Source organism: Pipistrellus hanaki, assembly GCF_964339955.1.
Source record: "Pipistrellus hanaki genome assembly, chromosome: 16".
Taxonomy (NCBI): Eukaryota; Metazoa; Chordata; class Mammalia; order Chiroptera; family Vespertilionidae; genus Pipistrellus; species Pipistrellus hanaki.
The window spans coordinates 12,513,840-12,532,293 of NC_140518.1; the positions used below are offsets into that span (position 1 = coordinate 12,513,840).

Consider the following 18,454-nt stretch of genomic DNA (forward strand, 5'->3'; position numbering starts at 1 on the left):
GCCCTTCAGTCCCCAAGCCGACGCTCTATCCATTGAGCCAAACTGGTCCCGGCTCATCGATGTTTCTAGCTCTCTATCCCTCTCCCTTCCTCTCTGTAAAAAAAATTAATAAAATATATTTTTTTTAAAGAAAATGAAATGACCTATTAACATTAAGTTAAAAATCAGAATCCCCAGGAACATGTACTAATAATATAAGTCAACTAAAAATCTGACCAATTTTTTGCCGATGCAGCCCTTATTGATGAGATCTCTCATTTTTTCGTTCTTATGCCTCCATAGGCTAAGAAATTATTACCGACAATGGATAGAGCCTGTGGGTAAAATAAGGGTAGTGATATCCACATGGGTTAGTAATATTGCTCAATTCCTGGTTGTTCCAGGTACTTCTGTCAACAAACTTTTATCCTAAAAAGGAACTGAGGATCCTTGAGTCCCAGGAGAAAGGGCCAGGCATGTCCTAGCTTTAGCCCTAACCCCATGTTAGATGCTCTAGTTCAGGGGTCTTCAAACTACGGCCCGCGGGCCACATGCGGCCCGCAGAGGAGTCTGATCCGGCCCGCCAGGTTTTTTGGGCAGTGAGCGCAGCCGAGGTGTTACAGTAGGAATTAGTAGTTCATATAGTCCGGCCCTCCAGCTCTCTGAGGGACCGTGATCTGGCCCCCACTTTAAAAAGTTTGAGGACCCCTGCTAGTTGTATAAATTGGTTTTATTGTTTCTGCAGGTAACATATCTTGAAAACTTAGTTTCTTCATCTGTAAAATGGGGACAGTATTAACCAACCTGGCCAGTTCCTGGGAGGTTCATTAGTAATGTAGATAAAGCACCTAGTACGTGCCCAGTACATTGAAGACGTCTGATGACTGGTCGTGGTTATTATAGTCCTGGCCCTTAGAAGACACTCATGGAACACTTGTTGAATGAGTGCAGGAACCTAACACAAAAGGCTTCATTGAGGAGTGAAATCTGGGCAGATATTAATAAAGAAAGAAGACATTCTCGATAGGAGCAAGAAGGTGAGCAAAAGGGAAAAAATCTGAGGCTCACCCATTGCTGCTCTGTTTGGGCCAGTGAAAGGAGTCTGGCTGGAACAGAAGCTGGACTAGGGGTTTGGGGGAGGAGGGGGGCCTGAGTAGGCAGGTCAGAAAGGGAGCCAGGGCCGAGCGTGCATGGGGATCACTGTGTCTGCCTTGCCAGATGGCTTTGGCCAGGCCAGCTCGCTCTGCTCGACGTGGGCCCTTGTTTCCCCTTCCTGCACAGCCCCTCATTCTTGACAGGCACTGGCTGGCCCAGTGTGGCCTCGCGGCTGGGCAAGCTGGAGCTTAAAAGAGGAAGCATCAGAATAAGATTGGTTTTTCAACTAATATCTTACTAAGGAAGTTGAGTCATTCTACTTCTGCTATTTGTCCCCTCTGGGCATTCAGAGAAGGACAGATTTTACTTCCAGATGAAATAGTCATGAGAGGGATTTGCCCTGGTCTGCCCTGGCCCCTCAGTGGACATTTTCAAGATGACCCTATAAGATGGAGATTTTTATTTCCTTTATACTCAGAGAACCAAGGCTCATGTATGGCTGAAGTACGGCTCGACATCTTACCTATATGGTGTTGAAACAGGGAAGTGCCATTGTCTCAGCGGCAGCATTTATGGGCCTGGTGAAGGGTAAGGGAGTGAACTTTCATTTAGTAACTTCTATGGGCCAAGCAAACCAATTGGTGTTTCTGTACTCCACCTCATTCAGTTCTGAAAATAACTCCAAAGACACTAAGAGAAGAAACTGGGTAGCCTGCTGAAGCTTTAGGCAGCAAGCCTCACCTCTGCAACCTGTGACTGTGTGACTTTTATTTTTGTTTACTATGTCTTCATTGATTTGAGAGAGGAAGGGAGAAGGAGAGAGAGAGAGAAACATCCATGATGAGAGAGAATCCTTGATCAGCTGCCTCCTGCACACCTCCCACTGGGGATGGAGCCTGCAACTCAGGCATGAGCCCTGACTGGGAATCAAACCGTGACTTCATGGTTCATAGGTTGACACTCAACCGCTGAACCACAACGGCAGAGCCAGAGAAGCTGTTTCCAATGTGAGTTACATATCAGTTGCATGCTTCTAGCTCTTTTATATATCGGGAGTTAAGGTATGATTTCAGTTGACAAAAATGGTCTGATGGCTTTGTGTGTGTGTGTGTGTGTGTGTGTGTGTGTGTGTGTAAGTTGCCAAGGCTAAAGCCCTTATCTTCTGGTTCCCAGTCTGGTGTTTTCACCAGACTTACTAAAACAGGGAAGTGAAATCCGATACATTTTAGAGATGTTATCAACACTGAAGATAAAATTTTAAACATTATTTTTGTACCCTCCAGTTAATAGTAAAAAATTTTTTAAAAATTCATTTAACCTAAACTACATTCCTGTCTCCGAATCCTAGGAACAACTTTTGCCGTTGAGTAAACATCGCTGTCACAGCTTAGAGCAGAGCTGTCCTGTGGAACTTTCTGCAGTGGTGGGAGTGTTCTCTAGCTGCACTGTCCAACAGGGTAGCTAGTGAAACTGAGGAACTGATTTTTAAATCTTATTTAATTTTAATTCATTTACATCGCTAGTGGCCACCATATTGGACAGCACAGCCTTACAGTATAGAGAGGGGCTGAAATGACAGTCCCTGACCCCTTGGCATCAGAATCATCCAGAGAACTTGTCAAATGTACAGATTCTGGGCCTAATGCCCAGTGACTGACTCAGTAAGTGTAGAGTGAGTGCATTTCCAGAACTCATCTCGTTATTCCAACCTGCAGTCGGGTTAGAAATTGCCGCATTAGCCGGGTGCCCTCTTCCTTCGGGTGGGAGAGCAGAGCCAGCATCAGGCACGGAGCCCTGGCCTTGATCTTCTGGGCGATTGCAGCAGCCTTCTGGGGACTGTGAGGCCCTTGGAGAATGTGATAGAAGCTATGGACTCTTCCCTGGAAAAAGCACACGCTGTATGTTCTCACGTGCCATCCTGAAACCATCCTTGAACCCTCTCCTCATCTTAGAGACCTTTACCACCTGGTAAGGGAGCCGAGTTTGAGTCTTGGGGTCTGGGAGTGTTGTCCACAACAGGCCTGTCGTATGGGTCTGCCCAAGGGTTGATCCGGTACCATCCCAGTCATCCCTACCCCCAGACTTCCAGGGGCTCATCATGGCACCGCAGAGGAGAGAATAGGCAGAGTACATGCATCAGGCCCTGAGAATACTGAATGCACGCCACCCCTTTCCCTTCCACTTCTGTTTTCTGGCTTTGGGTGAGCTGGGTGCATTTGGCTATTGCCACAGCTCGCATACGTCCTCAGCTCAGCTCTGACAGCAGAGGCCTGACTGCATTTGAGGCGTGCGTGGAGCTGGGGAGAGAATCCAGGCTGAGTAATGGATCAGGATTTTGACTTGCCTTCAAAGGCAGAGACATAACTGGCTCCCACATAATCCTCACTCTCCACAAGCTGCAGCAGAGAGAAGGGGCAGCAGAGCTGAGGGGCTGTGAGCTGGGGTGACTAGCCAGGGACCAAAACCTGGGGCTGGCAGGCCACCTGGCTAGCAGTCCCAGGATGAATGCAGCACCTGTTTTGTAGACCAGAACCGGGACAGAAGTGGGGAAGGCGGGAAGAAGTGTGTGTGTTTGTGTGTGTGTGTGTGTGTGTGTGTGTGTGTACAAGAGCTGCTGTCAGGCAAAGTGTCCCGAGAATAGCCTCTTGAACTTGGAGCCTGTCCGTGAGGGCCTGAGTCATGGTCATGTGGCCCAGGAAAGCCGGCCACGGGAGAAGCTGTACAGTTCCCAGGCCGTGACTTCATGCCCCTGCGAGGTGAGGGTCAGCCTGTTTTCCCCGTGCCCTTCACAGGTTCAGCTGCCAGCTGCCGGGCCAGCTTCTCAACAGCCTTCTTGTTCCTCTCCGCCTGCCAGGCCGGCGGATGAGTCACCCGGGAACTGCACAGGCCCTGAGCTCGCTGCCTCCGCCTCAGCTTCTCCCGGGCGGGCGGGCGGGCCTGACATGCTCGTGGAGGGAGGATCAGGGCACCTGGCCAGCGGCCTCCTGACCACCAAGGTGAAAGGATGGCGTGGGGGAACGGGGGAGGTCTCACAGCCTCTCCATGGAGGCATGGCTCAGGGTGAGCCCTGTGAGGCTGAGGGGGCTCTGAGCCCCACACCTCCCGATCTCCAACAGCTGGGTCCCCTCGGAGCAGCCGTTAGCACAGCCTCCTTTCTCACTGGTCGGATGGAATTCTCTCTTCATCCCACACGCTCAGGATCATCCTGTCTCTGGAGATCATCTTTTGATTTCCTCATTCAGCCAGCATCGATTGTCTCGTCTGTGCCTCACTGTGCTGTACACGGAGGGCACCCCTCTGCCCACAGGAGCCTTCTGATGAGCGAGTTCCCCCTTGTGTCTGCCTGTAACCCAGGAGACTAAGGGAGTAGGCAGCACAGCTGAGAGCCTGGGGTTCTAGGTCCTGCCACACAGTCTGGGTGACCTTGGGCAAGTCACTGCCAAATCAAGCCTCAGTTTCTTCAAGTGAAAATGAGGAGGCCCTAGGCAGTTTGGCTCAGTGGATGGAAGGTTGGCCTGTGGACCGAAGGATCCTCAGTTAGATTCCGGTCAAGGGCACGTACCTCGATTGCAGGCTCCTCCCCGGCCTATCAGACAGGAGGCAACCAATTGATGTGATATATTTCTCTCTGTCTTTCCCTCTCTCTTCCACTCTCTCTAAAAATCAATGGAGCTCTAACCGGTTTGGCTCAGTGGATAGAGCGTTGGCTTGCAAACTGAAGGATCCCAGGTTCGATTCCGGTCAAGGGCATGTACCTTAGTTGCAGGCACATCCCTAGTAGGGGGTGTGCAGGAGGCAGCTGATGTTTCAAACTCTCTATTCCTCTCCCTTCCTCTCTGTAAAAAAATCAATAAAATATATTTTAAAATATAATAATAAATAAAAATCAATGGGAAAATAGTCTCGGGTGAGGATTAAAAAAAGAAGGGGGGGATGAGGTTGCACCTGCAGGTGTTGCTCGGTGGTTGAGCTTTGACCTGTGAGCCAGGAGGTCACAGTTCGATTCCCTGTCAGGGCACCTGACTGGGCTGTTGGCTCAGTCCCCAGTAAGGAGTGTGCAGGAGGCAGCCACTCAGTGATTTCTCTCTCACCATTGATGTTTCTCTTTCCCTTTCCCTTCCTCTCTGAAATCAATAAAAGTACACATATTACAAAAAGAAAATGAGGAGGTTAAAGTACAGGAGGTTAAAATGTGGAGGTCCCTGTAAGCAGAACTCTACGGCTGTTAGGTTTGGAGGTTTGGGGTTGTTTTTAAGGTCTCGGCTCCCCCGGTAAAGAATCTGAGGAAGGTAGGAGGTGCTGTTGGCCCCAGATCGATTCCCTTTTGGAGGCTGAGGGGTTGAGGAGGTTGGGCTGGGAAGTAAGAGTGGGTTGGGACAGAAGGCCAAGGGCCTTACAAGGAAAACAGCCTGCTCGGAGGGCTTTCGCCTAATGGAAGTCAGAACGCCCCCTGGGCTTCTGAAAGTCATCAAGTTACGATGAGGTCACCCATTCTGCCTCCCCAGGGTCTAGCCTTCAGACCAAACCCAGGCATGTGAGCTGAAAGTTGGAGCCACCCTGAGTTCAAAGCTAGGAGGCCCTTGAAGGCACAGATGTGAGGATGAGTTAGTGACCAGCACACCCACACCCTTCCCCAGGCAGACTGGCTCAGGCTCAGTCTTTGTGGTGAGGCAGACTCAGGAGGAGGTTTGAGCCTAATGTTTCCCAGCTTCTGACTGTCTCGGTTTAGCCTGACAGGGCAAAAGGCCAGAGGCGTGACAGCTTCGGTGTCATTCACAGGGTCTGCCTGTCTACCCAAAGAGCAAACTGAGACACCATCGCGTGAGTGGAGTTACAGCGGGGGGACTACATCTGGTAGTGACACCGTTAAGACCAGCCTGCCACCGGAGGGCGCTATGAAAGGGCTGTTTGCGCCCTAGGCCCGTGGTTGGCAAACCGCGGCTCCCCAGCCATATGCAGCTCTTTGGCCCCTTGAGTCAGGCAAAATACCACGTGCGGCCGCGCACATACAGTGTGATTGAAACTTCGTGGCCCATGGGCAGTAGTCGGTTTTTGGCCTGGGCGACTCTATTCTGAAGAAGTGGCGTTAGAACACTCAAGGGGCCAAAGAGCCACATGTGGCTTTCGAGCCACGGTTTGCCGACCACTGCTCTAGGCAATTTGGCTCAGTCGATAGAGTATCAGCCTGCGGGGACTGAAGGGTCCCGGGTTCGATTCCAGTCAAGGGCATGTACCTGGTTGCAGGCTCCTGATGGGGGTGTGTGTGGAGGCAACCAATCAATGTATCTCTCTCACATGGATATTTCTCTGTGTGTCTCTCCCCCTCCCTTCCACTCTAAAAATCAATGGAAAAATATCCTCAGGTGAAAATTAACACCAAATAAATAAATAAGTAAATAAATAGGGCCTGTTTGCATGTGGTGCCTTCCCGGGCTCTGTCTATAGCAAGTCAGACCCTGCTCTGAGGGGTTCACAGCCCGTCTTTAAAGGGGTTCCCGGATGGTCCCAGTCTCAGGCGGTTGGGTTCTGATATGGCAGTGCTAGGCCGCAGGCTATGTGCACAGGTTGTCACCACACGGGGTCCCCTGAGCTCCCTGGAACACTCGGGGCCACTGGCGATGGAATTCCTGTGCTTTGCCCTCATGTTCCTAGAGGTGGAGGTGGGTGTTGGAGGCTCTGACATAAACTCCACTGCCCATGGTGCCTGAAAGCAAGATGGCGCCTGGGAGAGGTGTGCAGCAGATGAGGCTGGACGTTACAGAGGAAGTGTGTCCGTTCTCTGGAGAGCCGCAGACAGATGCTTCTTGGACAGAGCCAGGTGTGGTGCAGCCGTTGGCGTGGCGATGTTTGGGCTTTGTGAGATGTGTGTACACAGACGCCTGTGCACACAGACAGCCACCCTGCCCGGGAAGGGAGCGGACCTTCGTCCTCTCCCGTGGGAGGAGGGCCAGGGGGAGGTGCAGACGCGCCCTCCAAGAAGACAAGGCTGGAGCAGTCGGGCGGAGACTCGCGGCTTTGGAATATGGGATCCACCACCCTGTTCTGGGGAAGCAGCGTTTGCCATGAAACAAACTGCCATTCTTTGCGAAGGGAAGAAGGAACCAACCCGGATGTCTGCCATGGTGTCTGGAGGAAGTGGCTGGGAGCATCGTTGTTGGGCAGAGTGGAGGAGTCTGTTGATGGTGGTGTGCTGGTAGGGCCGCTCTTTCGAGAGAGTGGAAGGGAGCAGGAGAGACACTCAGAGAAATAATGTGAGAGACACATTGATTGGTTGCCTCCACATGCCCCCAATCAGGAGCCTGCAGCCAAGTGCATGCCTTTGACTGGAATCGAACCCGGGACCCTTCAGTCCCCGCAGGCTGATACTCCATCGACTGAACCAGACCGCCTAGGGCGCAAACAGGTCTTTAATGAGTGTAGATGCTGAGAGGTGGACTTCTTTGCCTTTGGGAACATGTTGAGGATGAATGCCTGGGCATAAAGAGGCAGAGCCCCCTTCCCCTGCTTTCTCCTCCGCCCCCCAGCTGACCAGGGCCCCTGGGGTCTGGGAGTGACCTTTTCTGGTTCGGTCTCCCCTCAGGGTGAGCGTGAGCCTGGGAGATGGCAGTGATGGAAGTGGCCTGCCCAGGCGCTCCCGGCTCGGCGGTCGGGCAGCAGAAGGAGCTCGCCAAAGCCAAGGAGAAGACGCAGGCCCTGGAGAAGGTGCAGAGCTCCGTCAGCAAGCTGGAGGCCGTGGAGAAGAGCCCCGTGTTCTGCGGGAAGTGGGAGATCCTGAACGACGTGATCACCAAAGGCACCGCCAAGGAAGGCTCCGAGGCAGGGCCGGCCGCCATCTCCATCATCGCCCAGGCTGAATGTGAGGCCCGGCTGGAGGGTGCTGGCAGGAAGGGGGGTCTGCGGGGGGTGCAGCTCTTAGCCAGGGGGCTGGCACAGGTGAGGTGTGGGGCCTCCTATGGAAGAGGGAGGTCATGGTGAGCACTCTGTGTGACTCTCACAAGATACAACTGGGGGGAGCGGAGGTGAAGCCAAGGCTGAGAGTGAAGTGGGGTTATAACTGTGCTGGGGAGTGAGACAGGAGGAGGGAGGAGTGGCAAATGGAGGCCTTTCCCGTTGTAACCAGAGCAGGGGAGAGAGCTGGGAGGCAGGACACAGGTCCTAGGGACTCTGCAGGATCGTCAGGCTGGCCCTCAGCCTCTGTCCTGACCTTGGGCAGCCGGAGCATCCCTGGAGAGGCCCCAGGCAGGAAAGGCCAGGTCTCCTGGAAAGCCCCTGTGGGGCTTGATTCTCTTCCACCTCAAGGTGGCCCCACCCCAAAGAATGAACACCTGCTCTGGGGCCTGCTGGGCAAGCGGATGACTTGAAATGATGGCTGCGCGGGAGCCTGAGGAACTCCCTCCCAGGACGGCTGGGTGGGGCCAGGAGTCTCCTTTCCCCGCCCACCCTCTGGGCGGCTTCTGGGGCCGGCAGACGCTGGTGACGGCATTTTCCCACGTGCACAGCCTTCCCCTCATCTTCACTGCCTTCCGTCTGGTTTTCGAGGAGAGATGAGGGAATAAAAATTGAAGTGGAGTGAGTGACATAACGTAATAATAGACACATAAACACACACATACACATATATGTAAGTATATATTTAGTAGCTTCTATTTATTGAGCTGTGATATGTGCCAAGCACTTTGTTGAGGATTTTGTATAGATCATCTCACTTAAGCTTCACATAAGTGAAGTGAGGTGGGCACCCCGTGACCCCATAGTATAGATATGCCCTCTGCTCTTGACCCTTAACCTGGGAGGATGGGTGAGACAGTCAGTGAGAGGAGCCGGCATGCGTGGGAGGTGAGCCACCAGACAGACGGAGGTGGTCTGCAGAGGAGGAGGGGGAGTGGTCCCCGGGGGGACTGTAAATGCCTCTCTCCTAAGTGCTGAGTTCCTGTTCCTTGTCTTCTCCCTTCCTCTTGTCCAAAAGGCGAGAACAGCCAGGAGTTCAGCCCCACCTTTTCCGAACGGATCTTCATCGCCGGGTCCAAACAGTACAGGTAAGGAGCTGAGGGACCCGGGGAACCGAGCCAGCGTCCGCCTTCCCCAGCTGCTCCGGCCGCTCCCCGTGACCCTGGCTCCCTCCGCAGCACCTGTGGCGCAGCCTTGGAGCCCGCCCAGGCTTTCCTGGCCGAGCTGCTCTCTCAGCCAAACAAGCTTCTCAAAAGCCTTTCGCAGCGTGCGGATGACTGCCTCTGGGCCGCATCAGCTTGACATTTATTTTCATTCTCCTCAGAGTCCCTGCTGCTCCCCCTCCTTTCCCATCCATAGGGCGGGCGCTAGGAACAGAAAGCACTTTTTCGGTGGTGTGTGACCGTCGGGGCGGGCCAAGGGGCCCCTGGCTGTGGAGAGGGCTGCAGTGTCTTCTCCTGTGAGACACGCCCGGGAGGGGGAGGGTTGGAAACAGGCAGGCAGGCTCCCAGCCCGGTGGCCCCGGAGGGAGGAGGCCCAGCGAGGCTCCGGCCGTTCCCAGGCTCCCCATCCCCAAACACGAATGTTGGCGACTGAAAACTAAACCTGGAAACAACTTCCTCCTCTTCCACCAGGCGGGCTTTTTTATCCTTGCAATATGGAAACTGCTAGTGATAAAAAGGTCGTGGGGCCCTAGCCGGTTGGGCTCAGTGGATAGAGCCTGCTGCCTGAAGGGTCCCGGGTTCAATTCCAGTCAAGGGCACGTGCCCAGGTTGCAGGCTCAGTCCCCAGAGGGGCGTGCAGGAGGCAGCCAATCAGTGATTCTCTCTCATCATTGATGTTTCTATTTCTCCCTCTCTCTTCCTCTCTGAAATCAATTAAAATATATATATTTTTTACAGTTGTGGGAAGGGCCGCTGCCCTTGAACCCATAAATGCTCCGTGTTTGGTCAAATTCCTTCCACTGCCCCTCACACCTTTGCCCAGGGAGGGGGTTTCTGAGGGACCCACTTCTTGCAGCTCCCCGAGAGAAGCATGTAGGCCACCGCAGCCCCCAGGACTGGGGTGCGGCTGCCTCCTTTGTGCGGGGGTGGCTCAGGCCGCGCGCAGTCTGTCCGCAGCTGTTTGGCAGCCATCCTCTCAGAAACCGTGGCCAGGGCCTTAATACCTGGCAGGGGAAAGAGCCAGTGAGGTCCGTGGGGGCGGGAGGCCGTCAGAGAAAGCCAGGCTTCCCTGGTCCCTGGCCACCGGCCCGGGCAAGATGTCCTGTTGCTGTGGCTCCTCACAGTCCTACGGCCACCAGGGGTCAGAGGTGACCGACCTCCACTGGCCCTGCCTCTGGAGGTGACAGAAATAAACTCTTGTCAGTTAGCGTTAATGCCCACCCGGAGTGACCCTCAGAGTCACAGGCCGCCTCCTGGGCCCGCCAGGGACTCTCCCCTTGGAGAGCAGAGAGAGAGTATGTCCCTGAGCACCTGTCCCGGTGATAATGGTTTATTGGAAACTTGCCTTTGGGACCAGGCATTGCTTTTTAAATGAGATGTTTCTTTTCTTTTAAAAAAAAAAAATATATATCTTTATTGATTTCAGAGAGGGAAAGAAAGAGAGAAACATCAATGATGAGAGAGAAGCATTGATCGGCTGCCTCCTGCACGGCCCACACTGGGGATGGAGCCTGAAACCTGGGCGTGTGTCCTGACCGGGAATCGAACTGTGACCTCCTGGTCAACCACTGAGCCACACTGGCTGGGCAGTGAGCTGTGTCTTTACACCTCTCCACCTGCACAAATACTACCCTCGTTTTATAAACGAGAAAACTGAGGTTCCTGGGGGCTTGAGAATGTTCCATGTTCACTTACGAACCAAGTGAGCTGGGATTTGCCTACGACTCTAGCTACAGGTACCTAAGCAGTTATGTCTTCCTGCCTCCTCACGTTCCAAACGCATGTCTGTTCCCTTTCTGACAGCCAGTCTGAGAGCCTCGATCAGATCCCCAACAATGTGGCCCACGCCACCGAGGGCAGAATGGCCCGCGTGTGCTGGAAGGGGAAGCGGCGCAGCAAAGCCCGGAAGAAACGCAAGAAGAAGGGCTCCAAGGCCCTGGCCCCAGCGGGCGTGGCCGTGGCCAGACCCCTCCCCAGGACCCCCGAGCAGGAGAGCTGCACGGTCCCGGTGCAGGTGAGCCTGCCGCCACCCCCAGAACCGGCCCCCGGGCCCTGGCCCAGCACCTGAGCCTGGCCTGGCCCTGATCCTAACACCTGTGTTTTCCCCACAGGAGGACGAGTCCCCGCTTGGCACCCCCTACATTAGCAATGCCCTCCAGTTCACCCAGCCTCTGAAGGATCCCGGCCTTGGCCAGCTCTGTTTTAAGAAACTTGGGGAAGGCCTCCGGCCGGCACTGCCTCGATCGGAACTCCACAAACTGATCAGCCCCTTGCAATGTCTAAACCACGTGTGGAAACTCCACCACCCCCAGGATGCAGGCCCCCTGCCCCTGCCTGCTCACCCCTTCCCCTACGGCAGACTGCCCCATCCCTTCCCATTCCACCCCCTCCAGCCCTGGAAGCAGCACCCCCTAGAGTCCATCCTGGGCAAACTGGCCTGTGTGGACAGCCATCAGCCCCTGCCTGGCCCAGCCCTGAGCAAACTAGCCTACAGAGACTGTCAGAAGCCCCCACCCGGCCCACCCCGGGAGCCCAGCTGCCCCCCTTGTGGCACTCCCGAGAAGTTTTCCGTGGAGGAGTACCTGGTGCACGCCCTGCAGGGAAGCGTGAGCTCCGGCCAGGCCCACAGCCTGGCCAGCCTGGCCAAGACCTGGTCGGCAAGCCCCAAAACTGAGGACAGCGAGGGAGTCCTGCTCACTGAGGTAACTAATCCCCGAACACACACACATACCCCTCCCACCACCACCAATCCAGGGTCAAGGGTAGCAGCTGGGAATCAGGGGGACCTGCTATGGAAGAAGGGGCGTCGCTGGAAACCTGCCAGACCCGCTATCAAGTGCCCACCCTTTAGGGGGATGGTTTTTTTCTCTTTATCAGAATCACTCAGGCATGGGATAAAAAGATGAACTCACAGCAAATTGCTTATCGCGGATGAAAAGCATAGTCTCCCACTCAACCTGCGGGCTCCCTTTTCCTTCTTTTTAGCTACTCCTGTTGTTAGTCTGATTGGTTGCCTCTTAACTGCTGAATCGTGTGCGTGTGTTACATGAATAATACATATGCTGAGAAATGGGGATAAGCAAATATCAACTTCAGAAGTTACCCAGGACCCCGGTGTGACACATGAGGGTTTTGCCCTTCGTCACCTAAGTGATTTTCCACGCTTACGTTTCTGGGCTTTATTCCACCCATCTTTGACGTTATCCCTCGGCCCCTGCCCCCTGCCCTGTCCTTCCCTTTCTTCTACCTTTTAGCTCCTGTGTTATAGTTTCTCACTGTCAACAGTGCCACAATGTCCATTTCTGTCCCACAACCACAAGTCTGGGAGACTTTTCATCACAAGGACCAGCTTGCCTCCGGCAGCACTCGAGGCACTCACTTGCCTTCACCTACTTCCCATAACCCCCTCTCTGGGTCCTGCCCCCCGCCCCCCCCCGCCAGCCCCCAATTGGGTGATGTCTTTGGTTGTGAGGGCTCAGCCCCAGCTGACAGCCTGACCAGCGCGGCCAGCTAGAGAGCCTTCCTAACCGTAACGCTCTGTCCCCCTGTGGCCTGGCCACTGACACTGGCCTCTCTCCTGCCAACTCAGAAACTGAAGCCGGTGGATTATGAGTACCGAGAGGAGGTCCACTGGGCCACGCGCCAGCCCTGCCTGGGGAGAGGCTCCTTCGGAGAGGTGCACAGGATGGAGGACAAGCAGACTGGCTTCCAGTGTGCCGTCAAAAAGGTAGGCCCCAACGTGTGCCAGGGCTCCAGGGGCTGGAGCGGGAGGCCAGGCGCCGGGTGCACCCCCTCCGCTTTCCTTCGAGGTGGGCACAGGGTGGCATGGGTCTAACTTGCTAATGGAGCCCGGCTCTCCTGGCTGCCCTGGCTCAGTGTGGGAGCTGCACTTGGTATGTGTGCACGTGAGAGCCGATGTGAGAGTGCCAGCGCCTGGGCCACTCCTGAGGCCGGGCCAGGGGCAGGTGAGCCTGGAAGACGGGCGGATCGCCATGACCTTCGTGTGAGGCTGAAACCCCTCACCGCACAGTGGGGCCACCACACCTGGGCCATAAGGCAATTGCAAGAGCAATACCTCCACCTAACACAGTGGTCGGCAAACTGCGGCTCGCGAGCCACATGCGGCTCTTTGGCCCCTTGAGCGTTCTAAGGCCACTTCTTCAAAATAGACTCGCCCAGGTTAAAAACTGACTTCTGCGCATGGGCCACGAACTTTCAGTCACACTGTACATGCACGCCTGCATGAGGTATTTGTGGAAGAGCCACACTCAAGGGGCCAAAGAGCCGCATGTGGCTCACGAGCCATGGTTTGCCGACCACTGACCTAACAGGTACCTTCTGGGGGAGTCTGTACATGGCGGGAGTGAGATCTGGTTTGAGTTTGGTCCTGGGTGATGGACATTATGAGGAAATGAGATTTATCAAGAGACCCAGGCTTGTCTGACTTGAATCTGCCTCTGAAACACTTTTCAAGGAGGGTGCGAGAAGGACTTGTGGACCTGGGGCTTCAACTAGAGACACAGACATGAGTCACCTCTGCACTCTCATCTCACCACGTTAGAGCTGAGGCAGGAGAGTCACGTGCCTTGCCCAAAGCCACACGGCCGGGCCTGACACCGAGGCCTCCTCCTGTCTAATCACACACAGGCCCGCCAGCCGCACATCCACAAACCTGGAAGGTGTCAACCCTGCTCCCCTCTGCCCCCCTTTTCCCCTCCCTCTGGCTCGCGGCTCACCTTGACTGGAAGCCACTTTGTCCCTGGCCCAAGGCCAGCATCCAGGATCTCTGAGGCCAGAAATCAGGAATGTTTCTGTGGGCACTTCCTTGGCCCGTTGGCAGGGTGAACTAGACTAGTTGAGAGATGGACCTTGTTTTCAAGCGACTTTTGTCAAGGACACTCTGATCCCTAAATGGAAAGAAACCAAGTAACCAGGCCAGGGCCTGTGCAGAGTGGACGGATGCCTGCGGCTTTAAGGGGTGAAGACACACATTGTGGTGTTAATACACCTGGCTTCCCTGGCTTGTACCTGGGCCAGGGGGTGAGAGCGCTGGAGTTGGAGCCTCAGGGCGACAGGACAAGTGAGGGGACTCTCCGTGGGTATTACCCCAAACTTCAGACAGACTGTGTCAAATCAGCCAGCTCTACCCTTCCCACCCCCACTGACCAGAACATGTGCGGCGCTCTGGCCAGCGTGGCTCATCTTCCCCTGGGGCGCCAGGCCACGTGCCTGACCTCTCCGGCAGCAGCTCCCGCCCCGGCCATCGGAGAAGGCGCAGCTGTCCCTCCTGAGAGGGTGCGAAGTGTCCTGGAGATGAATGGTCAGTGCCGGGGGCTTAGTCACTGGGCTGCTCAGCTGTTCCCCTGAGTCCCAGGCAACAAGGTAAACAACCCGAATATAGTGGAAGAGGACAAATCCTCCATTTCTCACCAGGGCATGAGGGAAGCTCCAGCACCACTAGCTTCCCACCCGTCCACTCAGCTTCCGCCTCCCCTGGAGCACCCACTCTCCCAGCTCGCCTCCTGCTGTCCAAGGCCTCGGTGAGGACGGCTTGTTGGCAGCCCCTCCCTTCTCTCCTTTCTCCCAAGGGGAGGAGATAGGGCAGGCAATGGGGTTCTTTTTTTTTTTCCCCTCTTTTTTAAAAAAAATATTTTATTGATTTTTCACTGAGAGGAAGAGAGAGGGATAGAGAGCCAGAAACATCGATGAGAGAGAAACATCGATCAGTTGCCTCCTGCACACATCCCCAGGGGATGTGCCCGTAACCAAGTCATGTGCCCTTGACCGAAATCGACCTTTCAGTCCTCAGGCCAATGCTCTATCCACTGAACCAAACCAGCTAGGGCTGATCTTACTTTTTAATTGCAAATAAACATAGGCTCATTATAAAAGAATTTCAAATGATACCCCAAAAAAGCAAAAGTCTCCCTATTCCCTGATCCCATTCTCAGACATAAATCATTTTAGACTTGTTATACATATATAAACATGTAGTTGTTGCCTTTATTAAAATGAGATTGTACCCTAGAGATTGTTCTGTACCATGTTTTCTTCATGTAATGAAATGTCATGGACAGATTTCCTTACTGGTACATAGGCATTGCGCTAGTGCTTTTATTTATTTATTTTTAATTGATTTTTTACAGGGAGGAAGGGAGAGAGATAGGGTTAGAAACATCAATCAGCTGCCTCTTGCATGCCTCCTACTGGGGATGTGCCTGCAACCAAGGCACGTGCCCTTGACCAGAATTGAACCTGGGACCTTTCAATCCACAAGCTGACGCTCTATCCACTGAGCCAAACTGGCTTCGGCTGTGCTAGTGCTTTTATAAGTTCTCATCTTAGCAGCGGATGAATTCATGAACTCCTCTGTGTGTGTGTGTGTGTGTGTGTGTGTGTGTATGAGTTTGTGTGTGCGCGCGTGCGCACACATGCTTGATGTATGGATGTGCACACATTTTTAATGGGGAAGGGTCGTGTTATATATCAGATTTTCAAAGGACTCTGTGGCCCAAAGAGGGTTAGGCACCATTCATCTGAGTTCATCTGGCTCAAGCACGGAGTTCTGGGAGCCTCCTGTGACTCTGCCACTGATCTGGGATCGCGTGGCTTGGCCAAGTGAAGCCAGCTGCCGCCAGCACCTGCTCTGTGGAGATGAGATATCAGCTCACAGGCCATTGTGAGATGTAAATAACCAGTGATTAGTGTGGAATAGTACCTGGCATATGTTACGTGTGTATTAAATATTAGTTCTCGTTAACATCCCTCACTTTCTGGATGAGGACACTGAAGTCCAGAGCAGGGAGGGGGGCCAGATGGGCAGCTGGCCTGGGCCGCACAGCCTGTGTTCTCCCCACCTGGCTCCCTCGGGGCTGCCCTGCCAGCCTCTCTCCCTGAGCTGGCACAGACTTCTAAACACCTTGTGTTCTGAAGAGTCTCCTTCGACCCCCTTTGGTTGTGTGGGTGGGAATGCTCTTAATATAATTCACTCTAAAGGGACCTTTGGATCTCTTAAAAGCAGAGGTCCCCAGACTTTCTTTCTCAGCTCTTAATGTCTCAGTAATATTTTCATGGCACCCGAGGCCAAAACTAGTGCCTGACAGTTCCATTTATGAAGGAATTAGGTCCAATAATGTCTTTATCCTAACAACGTAATAGCCATTTGAAAAACAGCACATAGAAACTGAAAGAAAATGTTTCTTCTGCTCTTAAACAACCATGATTACTCCTGGGATGCGCTCGTTGTTGGGTATCACACGACTTCTCAGGCTCTGAGGTCAGATTGGACACCATCACCTTCGTTTCCTGCTCCACATCACAGCAACCTCCAGAACCCTAGTTCCATAAAGATCCATCATCAAAGGGAATACTTTGCAGCCTCGCTTTGAAAGTGAGCTATCTCAAGCAGGCAGTGTTCTCGGTGTCCCATAAACGTGCGTCGCTGCTGTCGCCCCAAAAGTAAGATATGCTGGCGTGCCCTTCCAAGTTCTGGGCGATGCCCCAGGGTGCTTCGAGCAGCAGTCTGGGAGCACTAAGTTCACAGACATTTGCTATAACAAGTCCTGTAGGTGAGTTAGCGCCAACAGGTTCAGAGCTGGAAACACTGACAAAGAGTCAAAGTTCATGCGCGTTCATTAACAAAACCAGGGATTCTGTACGGAACCAGAAGAGAGACATTTTCCACTGATAGGCAAACGTCCAAAACCCCACATCGTCAGAGCTGTTTGCCAGGTCAGCATGTCTCCCTCCCAAGAAAGCTGCCAGGTCCTGACCGGTTTTTTCCAGGCCGGTTCTGCTATCCCTGGCGCCCCCTGGTGGTACCTCTGTAGGCGAACATGGGAACCCCCGGGAGCGGGAAGGAAAGTCTATTCAGAACACCGCAGCATTTCCTAAGCTGCTCTCCGCGGAGCTGAAGGAGGAGGAGCGAGCACTTCCTGAGCACCACTGGCTGCCAGGCCCATGCTGGTTATCCTCACTCCGCACCTTTCACTATGGAAACAGGATTACGGAGATCGATCTACCTTTCGAAGGGGCGGAGCGAGGGTCTCTGCCCAGGGTGCTTGTCTGAGGGCCTGCTTCTTCCTGCCACCCCATGCTGGTCTATGCAGACAGGAGGGTTGTTCTCCGGCCGCCAGTCCCCAGCGGAGGGTCCTTGGCCAAACCCCTCCCCAAAGCCGTCTGTGCCCAGATGCTAGGGAAACAGCTGCACACAGAGCAAACAGCACTGCGCTGTCCACGTGGACGCCTTAGCCCTGGGAGGGAAAGGACCAGCATGAGCGTGAGAATGTGTGAGGACTCAGAGGCTCTGACAGAGCAAGAGCCTTTTTCTTTTTAAATATATTTTATTGATTTTTTACAGAGAGGAAGGGAGAGGGATAAAGAGCTATGGAGTTAGAAACATCGATGAGAGAGAAACATCGACCAGCTGCCTCTCGCACACCCCCCACTGGGGATGTGTCCACAACCAAGGTACACGCCCTTGACCGGAATCGAACCTGGGACCCTTTAGTCCGCAGGCTGATGCTCTATCCACTGAGTCAAACCGGTCAGGGCCAGAGTCAAAGTCTTGATACAATTCAGACCCAGCATCTGAAGTCGTCGTGGGTGTTGATAGAGGGGAGGTCCTGTGTCCTAGAAATTGCCCAGTCATTTGTGCTGGGGTTTAAAAAAAAAAATAATAAATGTGTTTGGCAGACTTGAGGGTGGGCAGCCTGCCGGAGCCTGGATAAGGATTGCAAGTTTTTGTGTGTTCACACACGTCAGCCCCTCAGGAATTTAATCAAGCCCTGGGAGTTGCCCTGAGCCAGGGGTACACAGTTTCGTTCCGAAGGGCCCTGCCTGGCCTCCGAATCCTCACTGGGCACATCAGCAGCTCCATGCCGGGAGCATCCGGTTTCTGACAGGGTGACCGCGAGCCCGCCCTGGCCCCTCGCCCTGACTCCCAGCCGCCTCGGGCCCTTGCAGGTGCGAGTGGACAACTTTCGGGCAGAGGAGTTGCTGTCGTGTGCCGGGCTGACCTCGCCCAGAATCGTCCCTCTGTATGGAGCAGTGAAGGAAGGTCCTTGGGTCAACATCTTCATGGAACTGCTGGAAGGTACGGAGCTAGGTCCCACCCCTCCTCCCTCCAAATCCAGAGCCAAGGGTTTTCCCGAGTCTTACCCAGTTTCACCTCGGTCCCCTGTCCATCCGCTTTTAACCTATTGACCCCGTGGCATTGGCGGGAAAGGCCTGCTTCTCCACCACCCGCCCTCGTCCTTGGCTTGGCGGGC

General features: G+C 54.0%; 1 protein-coding gene across 2 annotated transcripts in view; it reads left to right on the top strand.

The window, feature by feature from the left end:
• The window catches only part of MAP3K14 (mitogen-activated protein kinase kinase kinase 14), a 44,861-nt gene that overhangs the window by 17,457 nt on the left and 8,950 nt on the right, over positions 1 to 18,454 (top strand). The window contains exons 1-7 of one of the 2 annotated variants that reach the window (XM_084862634.1): positions 7,208 to 7,267; positions 7,655 to 7,930; positions 9,041 to 9,110; positions 10,989 to 11,199; positions 11,297 to 11,887; positions 12,775 to 12,912; positions 18,150 to 18,279. In XM_084862634.1, the coding sequence (XP_084718760.1) occupies positions 7,675 to 7,930; positions 9,041 to 9,110; positions 10,989 to 11,199; positions 11,297 to 11,887; positions 12,775 to 12,912; positions 18,150 to 18,279 (1,396 nt within the window). In that variant the 5' untranslated portion in view covers positions 7,208 to 7,267; positions 7,655 to 7,674. Of the gene's footprint in view, positions 1 to 7,207; positions 7,268 to 7,654; positions 7,931 to 9,040; positions 9,111 to 10,988; positions 11,200 to 11,296; positions 11,888 to 12,774; positions 12,913 to 18,149; positions 18,280 to 18,454 lie in introns of those variants that run through there. The other variant, XM_084862635.1, reaches the window with a different exon arrangement.